Here is an 11,544-nt window from a genome sequence, read left to right on the forward strand (position 1 = left end):
AGAAGAAGAAGAAGAAGTTTAAATACAATATCAGTAAGTTGGCTTTTTCAAGCCAACTTAATTAATGAAATATGTAACACCGAAAACATATGCAACAGTGTGTGTGCACTGATAAATCGTTTATATTCGATATTCCATTAAAATAATAATTGCGTATTTTGATTTAAACTTTTTCTCACTGACCAGTTATGAATGTAGTATGTATCAAGAATTATACATAGATGATGATACATCATTACGCAATAATAACAATACGTCTCTAAATTTTACATAAACATTAATTTGATCATTGACGTATTAATGAGATCCTATTGCAGCAAAGGAAAACGCCCAGCGACGAATTTGGTAACCAACCGGAAAGCTAGAATAGCGCCGGGCGGCCAATCAGCGCGGAGCAACAGCTGTGAGTGTCCAATCAGCGACGAGCCGGTTCTCGGTGTCTGATGTGAGGAAGGCTGAAGTGAAAACAACTGTGGCTCAGGGTGGGACTCTGAAGGCCGACGGCTTCTCAATTCCTCACAAGATTCCCTTATTTAATTAATTCAAGATCCCTGGCCACATGTACCTCTTAAAGTAATCTTTCGATAAAAGGTGGATATTCGTGGAAAGCTGGGCGACGTTAGATCAGAAATCTGTGTGAAAATCGAGTAAAAAAAACAGACATGGACGAAAAGGCGTTTTCGAAAGAGCTGGATCAATGGATTGAACAGCTCAATGAATGCAAACAGCTCTCAGAAAGCCAAGTCAAGACACTCTGCGAGAAGGTATGTATGTGCGAGACACATTTACATCTTGTTTCAGTGTTTATTTGATTTTTCCGCGTTAGCCGCTGAGTTACAAGATGGCGGAATTTTAAACAGACCCTACACTCACAAAAAACTACGATTGTTCTGAATTTCGTGACAAAACACAATACAGACCGACTTGTCTTCAACCAATCCTTTATGAAATCACTTGTGGAGAATATAGAGTTGATTGGTGTGGTTTATGAATTACGACAGACCGAAAGCTAAAGTACTAATCAACCCGGGAACCCGCAGTAAATGATAAAAACAACATGTACGTATATTGTCCAGACTTTTTACATGTGTAGATGTTTATTTTAAAAAGCGATTCGTCCGAATGCAGCTGCTTCCTCATCACTCACACGCTCTTAAAATGGCGCCTGTGTAATGGCCATCATCTGATGACAGCGGCGCACATACTGCACATCTCATTATTATCCAGCGCTCTTTGGACTTTTTATGCTCCTATTACACTATTAGACATTTAATCAAAAGTATGCAAGTAGGTGTGAGCCAACAGTGTGTGAAAGGTTTGGTAGCATTTTGGGAAGCGCTCGAAGATTTAATCATGTTGGTCGCTGTTACCGCAGAGGTTTTTGAAGAAGTGCTCGGTTTACTCATTAAAAACCTTTCTAGTAAACAAAAATAGCTATTAATCATAGCAACTGATTTCATAACGAATATACTCAGAGGTGCACCAATAATATAACACTCAATGAGGGCTAATATGCCACACACTGTTTTAAGGGACAAAATCAATTGAGCAACCAGTTACAATCATGTGGATAAAGAGAGTATTAACGATATGTGACCATGGACCAAAAACATACATTGTATGGGTCAAAAATGATGGATTTTTCCTTTATGCCAAAAAATTTAAATGACAATAAGTTCAATATAAAAGTTTATTTCAGCTTTCAGATGATGTGTAAATCTCAATTTCCAAAAATTTAAGACTGGTTTTATTTTCCATGGCCACGTTTAAAAAACAAAAAGAGTCAAATGAGTAGTGTAGTAAGTTGTTATTTTTATGATGTCATTATGAGATGAGTGATAAATGTATTTAAGTGTGTATATTACATATTTGTATGTAATTTGTTTTACGAATGTTTTTCTGAATCTGTATTTTTATTGGATGGACATTGTCTTACGCCTGAGCCAATTCTTGGTTTTGTATGTGCACACCTATTTAATATTTTATTGTCTGTGTTGTAATGCATAATATAACTCTTATTCTGAATGATTCATTGTATCCACCTTTTTCTTCCACGTAGAAGTAAGCCTATGGGTGAGACTTCCGAGTCATTAGCCACTATTGGCAGTAAACGGTAAAACAGTTTGCACTGCAAATCAGTGCGTTAACAATTAAGACAGTACGTTAAAATACTATGGTAAGACTCACCCATTTGCAATATCAAGCAGCAAAACGATCAGATAAAAAAGCTGGACGTGGATGAGACCGGAAACCAGACCCACAAAGTTTACAAATGGCCACACCCACTCTTACAGGAAGAAAAAGGTGGATATATTTAATAAAAAATTCTGGTGACATATGCAGGACTTTTCGAATCATTTTGTACTCTTAAACCCCGCCCCTACAAGCTCATCTGCATACGCCCTTATCTCAGCATCCAGTTAACAACCAGTGCCTTAAACCAAGTCCCCGCCCTGCATTTTTTTTTTGTGGGTAATCCATTACAATTCGATGTATGTCACAATATGGAAGAAAAGATCTGCTGCTTTCATCTAATCTTTATTTTAAATGTTTGTTCCTATCTTATAAGTCAATCGGCCGACTGACCAGACAGTCATGCTTTTGACCTTTACAGACTGAACTCACAGCTCAAAATCCTGTAAAGTGTACTTTTCCACTGGCTTTATTGCAGACTTGCGTCACTCGCATCTCAAAATCCAAAAAAATCATCAGCATGTATGGACAAGGCTGAGCGCAGTAGACTTTTAATGATGTGACGTGTTCTGAACGTGTTTGTGTCTAGAGAAGTTTCCATGAAGGGAACCTTGACTAATAAGAATGTGTGCGTTCAGTATGATGCTTAGGCTTCATATACAGTTGTCTAGGTAGTTGCGGTTTAAATCCAACCGGCTCAAAACTCTGAATGTGCATGACACTTCTGATGTCTTGCTGACAAGTTTCCTCGCCGTATAGGAGAAAATAGATTTTGAACATTAAAGGCGGGGCTGTGGACTCCTAAATGTGATGTGAGAGAAACTTGGGTCCCAGTAGTTCACTAGAAAGTAGGGTTGGAATGGAATATGGTGTGGTTTAAGCGTGCTTTATGTTTCCTTTCAACATCCGCAAGTGTGATTTAGAGCTGGATGTTAATACAGGTTTCACCAGCACTTGATTCAAGATCTCAGTGCAATATCAATTAATTTAGTACATGTTCAAGTGAACATCTCTCAGCTAAAGGTGTGAACTATACGGTGTATGTTAGTAATTTTAAAGATTAAAATGAACAACAGCCTAAATTAAATACAATTGCTATTTATTTTTTAGTAATCACACTCAGAAGCTCTGAATGCAAACAGTTTTCATAACTTGTCTAGTTATGAACAGGTTTATTTCAACATGTAATAAATAATTAAAAAATGTTATGATTATTATATTATGTTATAGTCTTTTCTAATCAAACAGTTGCAGATGCAGTTGTACTTTTTTCTTTTTTTTTAGTTTGTTTTATTAAACTGTAGGTCAAAATTCATACAGAAAGCATACATTTTCTGTGCAAAACAAAATGTCCTAATTATTTTAACTCCCAGTGTTGACTGTTAAATAAAAGAAACCTCAAATTAAGATGTGCAATCAAGAGAAAAGATATTTTTGTCAAACAGAAGTTTTGTCAAATAAGCATGAGGATATTTAGCAGCTTCCTAGTTTGATTATTTTTTTTTTATATATTGTTGACTGGCACTTTATAATCGAAGTGTGATGGAATAATTGCTGGTTACACGGACAGATAGTCAACATGTCGAGCATTGTGCTGAGCGAGTGAAATTGCACAAGTGTGGATTTTTGACCTGTATTTAAAGTACTTGAGGGTGTGTCTTGGTTTGATAAACTTCACTAGAAAACCATAATAAGCTCTTCTAAAACCACTGTAAACCAGGGCTTTATGTGACTTCATGCTTTTAAAGCAATACTACATAATTTGACATGGTTTCATAAGACAATCCCACATAATACTGCCGTCATAAGGTTGCTTTTGTCTTTAGAATATTTTACAAAGTAAAATCTACATTTTTGCACAAAATAGCACTGCTACTTTGGCTCAGTAGATTTTTGTTTAAACGTTTATATCAATTTCATCCAGCACACTAAAATGAAGGAGAAGCATTAGAGAATCTTTAAACTCATTTGGCACATAATTTTAGCATCCGAAGTGAACGGCGGATGCGGAGCGCCATCGGTTTGGTTGATGAATTTAGCATGTCGCAGTTGTGTGGTTGTTTCATTATGGATTAGTTGTATGTGTGCGCCTGTATGACCTCTGCAATGTCTCTCTAATACGGAGAACCTCAGTAATGCCACATACAGTAGTGAATGATGTTAAATCGTTTAAGCAAACTGCAGAGGAAAAAGTGATAATAAGCATCGTAAGCAGCTGAGTCTGGATGTTCAGTGAGAAAGTATACCATTGCTTAACATAGTTTCCCTTCACAGAGAGTTTATCAGGGCCTTTATGATAATAGGATTCAAGTAAGTTGCTTTAATCAAAATTGTTTTTGTTTTTTTTCCTGCAGGCTAAAGAAATCCTGACCAAGGAGTCTAATGTGCAGGAAGTGAGATGTCCGGTCACTGTGTGTGGAGATGTACACGGCCAGTTCCATGACCTTATGGAGCTCTTCAGAATCGGAGGAAAGTCACCAGACACAAACTACTTGTTCATGGGAGACTATGTTGACCGAGGCTATTACTCTGTGGAAACAGTCACGCTGCTCGTCGCTCTCAAGGCAAGTGCCTGTTTTGGTCGTTTTTGACTTGTAAGGCTTTGTTCGCCCAAAAATGAAAGTTCTGTCATCATTTACTCGCCCTCAAACCGTTCCAAACTTGTATGAACAGCTGACGGTAGCCATTGACTTACAACAATATTTTTTTTTCCCAGACAATAGAAGTCAAAGGCTGTTGTCGTTAACTGTTTGGTTAACAACATTCTTTAAAAATATCTGCTTTGTGAGTAAATGATGAGACAGTTTTGAGTATTTATGGTTATCCATATTAATCACTATAATGCATGTTGCGTGTATTAAAAATAACCATAGTAATCATGCAGGGATGGGTAAAAACAGAGGTTGGATAGTCATGCCACAAAATTTGGAAGGTTTCAACTACTAATTAATTCACAAGCTAAAGTTAGTATTTGTGTTGGGGGGAAAAAAAGTTTGTTACCAAGTGAGCATCTGATGTTGCTCTGAGGATTATTTTATCATCTTTTCAGCATGTAATTTTCTGGCCTCATTTGACCACTGTTTTATGATTATGAAAAGTTACAGTGACCGTATTTATGCTAAATCATACTAGAAAAGGAAAGCATGCTTATTTAGTGTCATCTGCTTCTATTTATTTGTGATCACAGGACTTTTTAAGTCCAAAAGCATGAGCATTTAGAAAAATACAGATACATTCTCATATATTTGTAGAATGTATTTAGAAAGAATGATTCATTACTATACACAGGTCCTTGAAATCCTTGAAACCTTGTGAGTCTGGCCAGAAAAAAAAATTAAAAAATCAAGGCCCTGGAAAGTTTTTGAAAATAAACATGCGCAGATACAGATCCTTGAAGTGCTTGAATTTATTTTGTGCAAGAAGTTTTCTGGAAAAAAATCAGTATTATCCCCTCCGGTTCACTAATGTGTTATTTCGCCAGCACTTTGTGGCCTACGCATACTAGCTTGCTTGATTTACGTTAGTTGTGTGTATTTACGTGTTACGGTAACTTAGCGTTACATGAGCCTAAGCTTTTTTTTTCAGTAAAATCCATGCAGAGGTTAATATCGGATTATGTTAGAATACAGTATAGGATGTACCGATTATTCTTCAGTTTTATGCTAAACAGAAATACGACAAATAGAATATCAGATCTCTGTCATATGGCCAAAAATAAATGGCAAAAAAACAAAAAAAAAATGCTTTTTTGCATAGTTGACGCATGAAAACTGTACCAATGTATCTTACAGGGTAACACAATGTAACCTTGCTCTCACTTGAAATGTGTCCCCACATTAAGTCCTTGAATTTGAGGATATCGGACCTGGAAAGTCCTTGAAAGGTCCTTGAATTTTAAGTTAACCAAGGGGTGGGAACCCTGATAATACATTTTCCACCAGTTTATGCAAAATGAGAAGGTTTGAGCGCTCTCTCGCACCTCACTCTATTGTTATCCTTCCAGCCATAGTAACTGAGTTATGACATGATTTATGACATGCCAAATATCAATATTAGGAAGTCCAGTGTCAACAGAGCACTGACAGATGAAGCATGAAAATGAAAAACGTGCACTATGACAATGTAATTTTTCCGTTCTTTGAGCGGTCTTTGCAAATTTTATCGGAATAGTTAGTATCTATTATGGCAGTGGTTAGCATGCATAGCCTGTAGCTGACTTGATGAGAATATTGCTTTTGAATAAATTATATTTACAGAACAGTTTTTTTTTATAAAGTCTGTAGAGAAATATGAAAAGGGACATGTAACTTGTCTGAAGGACTGCTGGATGCCGAGTCCTGCTGTCTTTTTATTTTGTCAGTGTTATTTTGTATATATTTATATATTTTTAATAATCTGTTATGTCTTCAAATTCTAGGTAAGGTACCGTGAACGCATTACAATACTTCGAGGGAACCACGAAAGCAGACAGATCACACAAGTGTACGGCTTTTATGACGAATGCTTACGGAAATACGGCAATGCAAATGTTTGGAAATACTTCACAGATCTCTTCGATTACCTTCCTCTTACTGCCTTGGTAGATGGTCAGGTAGGTCAACATTCCCTCTGCTGAAGCTCAACTGTGTGATGTGCTTTGATATTAAAATACTTTTTCCTGGATTTCAGTACTGTGGTTCTATAGCACTATTGATCAGTTTGTTTAAATCCAGCCTGCCTGTCATTATTTCTGTGCTTGGTGATGCTAGTGGAAGTAGTTGAAGCTATGGCCCTATGAAATCAGTTGTATTTTATTTTTTTTTTTTCCTGTGTTTTGTTTTGTTTTGTTTTTTTTGTCTGAATTCAATTGTTTTTAATTCATTTTAAATTTAAATTTCTTTTTTTAGTTAAATTTAGTGATCAAAAAATGGGTAATTAATTGAACTAATGAAACTTGTGCAGTTTAACAACAATTAAAAGTTGAACAATTACATGTTACAGCCCTATATGAAAAGTTTTTTTTTTTTGTTTTTTTTCCCTTTCTTTCTTCACATTTTATATTTTTACTTTTGTGTTTTCAGTTCTATTTTGATTTCTAAATTTTATTTTAATGGTTAAGTTTATTAATCAAAAAGCATGTAAAATAAAAATAACAATTTGTTTTATTTATTTAGGAACTCAAATGTTTTGTTTTTCAGAGTATTAAAGGTAATCAAATGAAGGAATAAAACATTGAAGAGTCTTTTAATCAAATAAAAATGAAACCATTTAATTTTTTGGCAAGCAAAGTGCTGCAAAAATGAGATTTCCTGTAAAAACCATAGGGACCTCAGTAAACCCTTTAATAGGTTATTTTGAAGATTGCATTTCATTTTTTTTTTTTTGTTTTGTTTTGTTTGCAGATCTTCTGTCTTCATGGAGGATTGTCACCATCCATAGACACTCTTGATCACATCAGAGCGCTGGATCGTTTACAGGAAGTTCCTCATGAGGTATTAAACGCAGATAATCCCAGCATGTTTTAGCAGCATATGCTGACAGTCGCAATCCTACTGTGTGTTTTACATGTACAGTTTGAGTAAAGCTAAAAACAATGCTATAAACAGCACTAATTGCTCTCTTTGTCTGTTTTTTCAGGGACCCATGTGTGATTTATTGTGGTCTGACCCAGATGACCGTGGAGGTTGGGGTATTTCTCCTAGAGGTGCTGGCTACACCTTTGGGCAGGACATATCCGAGACATTCAACCATGCTAACGGCCTTACGCTGGTCTCTAGAGCTCACCAGCTAGTGATGGAGGTAAGAACACGTATCTTTTCTTTGAATTTAGATGCACAGATATTGCTGCTGAATGGGACACACATCAGATTTGTTTTAGCACACCTCTTTGTTATCTTAAATTCATATGTGGACACAAAGTGGATGATATTTAATTGTATTCCTTTGCTGAAAGTGCGGTCAGGTCACACATCTTCAGATCTCAACAGTGTGAATGAATCGTAAAGTGTGTTTAAGAGTGTGTGTTCTTAAAATGTCAAAAAAAGAAGTTCTGTTTTACGAAATTGAAGCTCATAAGTGTTATCCCAAATAGTGTAACAAACTTATTTTAAGAGGCCTTAAATTTGGAAAAACAGGAATCACAATACAGGCTATTATGATTACATTTAAAGGCTATGATTTTTATGAAATAAATGAAAGCTGCAAAGTCAAAATCAAAATGCGGCACTGTTCACAGTTTCACTGTTTCAGAACGGTACGTAATCAATGAATATTGCACATTTATGAATAGATTGTTTAGCTACTGTTGATGAATTATGGCAATGTTTTATTTGATGTTTATACTGTAACATGTTGCAGATGTTTGTAAGAGTGCTTGTTTGCTTATTTTATCATCTTTTTGAACAAGCAGCTGGCATACACGTTTCAAAATAAGAGTCTCATACAATCTCAAATCATGTACATTTTAAAATATTTTAAATATAATGTAACTTTTTCAGTCTTTATTTAAAAAAGCTGCTTAGATGTATGCTTAGATATGGTTAAAAAGTAAAGCATTTAATCAAACTCAAAAACACTTTCTTGCTGAATAAAAGTATTAATTTCTTTCAAAAAAAAGAGAAAAATGTACTGACCCCAAACATTTGAATGGTAGTGTATATTGTTACAAAATATTTCTTTTTGGAAAAAATGGTTCTTTTTAACTTTTTATTCGTCAAACAATCCTGAAAAAAGTATCAAGAGAATCAAAAAAGAATAAAAAAAACAGCCAAACTGTTTCCAACATTGATAATAAATCAGCATATTAGGAATATTATCTGAATGATCATGTGACACTGAAGACTGCAGTAATGATGCTGAAAATTCAGCTTTGCATCACAGAAATAAATTATATTTTAAAGTATATTAAAATAGAACACAGTCATTTTAAATTGTAATATTTCACAATTTTTTTTTCTGTACTTTTGATCAAATAAATGCAACTTTGATGAGTTGAAGAGACTTTAAACATTAAAAGTTGTATATATCAGTGATTCTAAAATGACACACTTTTGTTCCCTAGGGTTACAACTGGTGCCATGATCGCAATGTGGTAACGATTTTCAGCGCACCCAACTACTGCTACCGCTGTGGGAATCAGGCAGCCATCATGGAACTCGATGACACCCTCAAGTACTCCTTGTAAGTTGAAAAGCTTGATGCTGATGCGGATATGCGTACAGTTTTTGAATGCACTTTGTCTGACGTGTCGTGTCGTGTCGTGTGATTTCAGCCTGCAGTTCGACCCCGCGCCGCGCAGAGGAGAGCCGCACGTCACTCGCCGTACCCCCGACTACTTCCTGTGAATCTTTCAGCTCTGCACAGTATTGCCATGATATTATAATCGTCATTCAGTTTAAAATAAGGGGAGAGGAATGAGCAACAGTATAAAAAAGATTAAAGAGAAAACTGATCCAGTGAGAAATGTCTGTGGACCAAAAGGTGTGTGCCATATCCAAACCGATCCGGCTCCAGTCCGACACCGCGACCACCAGATATCAGCCGCCAGTCCTCCGCTCCCGCCTGTCCTACTTCTGTCCTCCGGTCTTTAGATGAATACAGACTGTGAAACCCTTCCGCACACACGGTCTTCTTCACCAACCCTGTTTGTGTTCTTTCTTCTTTTTTTTTTTTTTTTTTTTTTTTTTTTTTTATGTCTGTTTGCACTTTTTTTTCCAACAGAACGAAGTCCGTTTACAGTTTAATTTCCTCTTTTCCATGTTCTACGGGTGATTACATGCTTTTTATATCCTGACAAACCCAGGCGATAATCTTTCCTACACTGAACGCGTTAAACAAATGCCAACTAATTGAAATGTGGCAGACTAGGATGGCATGCCGTCGTCTGAATCCTGGAATAGCTTCATATGATGGTTCTGTGTCTGTATAAAGGGTACCAGTTCAAGAATAAAGATGGATCTTGCTCCTGTATTTTGTGTGCTGCTCTATTTGAATCTTGAATCGGGCTAAGCATAGATCTTATAGTCGGGGTTGCGACACCATTTTTAGTTTAGAACGGGAATGAAAACAAGGCCGTGAGGGACTAAAGTACAGCGTGTGCAAAGGATTGTACTGTTTAGCAACATGACACAAAAATGTAAGTAAACAAACTCCATTAAACAGTTTTAAAAAAAAGTCATGAGTCATGATCCAAGACCTTTATACATTCTTCTTTTCGTCTGTTAAATTAAATATGGCGTTTAAGCTGATGACGTCTATTGCTGTCACTGCTTCTCAGAAGTCAGTCGCATTTATTTCTGTAGCATTTTTACAATGCAAATTGTTTAAAAGCACTTATTCAGCTTTGTGTCAGTGTTAGTGCATTAAGTCTGTAAAATTACTGAATATGAAATGCCTTTTAAACCTTTAATCCTCTGATATACAAATGATCAAATCAAGAAGGAAAGTGTTGTTTACGTTTATTTTTAATGAATAAAATATGAAATTTAGTAAAATATAAATTGAGAAATTGCTTGTCTTCCCCCAGATGTTAGAAAAATGTTTATATAATATATACAGTATAAATAAATACATATATGTATGTATATATTAGGGCTGTCAGTGGATTAATCTAATTAATTACATGATATTTTGGTTAATTAATCTAATTAATTGCAAATTAATCACACATAAAATTTGGCTGAGAAATTACTCCCAAAAGATAAAGTTGTTGTGTAAAGCATCAAATAGACAGAACAAAAAGTAGCTTTAGCAAGAAATAATTTAATACAATTTATTTTGGTTGATTCAAAATAGAAATTATTTACACATTAACATTTAGGCTGCAAGGGCCTAACGTAAACTGTGGAAATAAAATAATTTGATAAACATCAGTATTTTTTGTTCATGCAATGTAAGTCATGGCAACCAAAACAGCTTTGTCACCAACAGTCTTTAAAATAACTTTTTTCATGTTTCATGAAAAAAAAAATTGAGGGTAAGTTTTATTTTATTTTATTTTATTTTTTTCGGTGAACTAACCCTTTAATGTTTTTATGTTTGTTTATTAGTAGTAGTAGTAGTATTTATTATTATTTATTTATTTTTTCAATGAAATGATACTCTAAGTAAGAAACTAAATCTGCCAGCAGGTGGCGGTAAATGTCTTCGATTCGTTCAAACGGCTGATTCATTCAGGAATCAAGTAAATGGCTCTCTGAATCATTACTGGTTCACACCACTGATCTATAATAGAATCATTATGCACTGCTCAAAAAAATAAAGTGAAGACTTAAACAACACAATGTAACTCCAAGTCAATCACACTTCTGTGAAATCAAACTGCCCACTTAGGAAGCAACACTGATTGACAATCAATTTCACATGCTGTTGTGC

At 35.2% G+C, this 11,544-nt stretch overlaps 1 protein-coding gene across 1 annotated transcript; it reads left to right on the forward strand.

The window, feature by feature from the left end:
- Positions 1-431: 431 nt before the first annotated feature.
- On the forward strand, positions 432-10,140 carry ppp2cab (protein phosphatase 2 catalytic subunit alpha b). Its single transcript, XM_051093133.1, has 7 exons — positions 432-764; positions 4,548-4,757; positions 6,611-6,784; positions 7,575-7,664; positions 7,810-7,971; positions 9,233-9,351; positions 9,443-10,140. The coding sequence occupies exons 1-7, from the start codon at positions 663-665 to the stop codon at positions 9,513-9,515; spliced, it is 930 nt and encodes a 309-aa protein (XP_050949090.1). The 5' UTR covers positions 432-662; the 3' UTR covers positions 9,516-10,140.
- The last annotated feature ends 1,404 nt before the right edge of the window (positions 10,141-11,544 follow it).

This window comes from Labeo rohita, chromosome 21 (genome assembly GCF_022985175.1).
Source record: "Labeo rohita strain BAU-BD-2019 chromosome 21, IGBB_LRoh.1.0, whole genome shotgun sequence".
Taxonomy (NCBI): domain Eukaryota; kingdom Metazoa; phylum Chordata; class Actinopteri; order Cypriniformes; family Cyprinidae; genus Labeo; species Labeo rohita.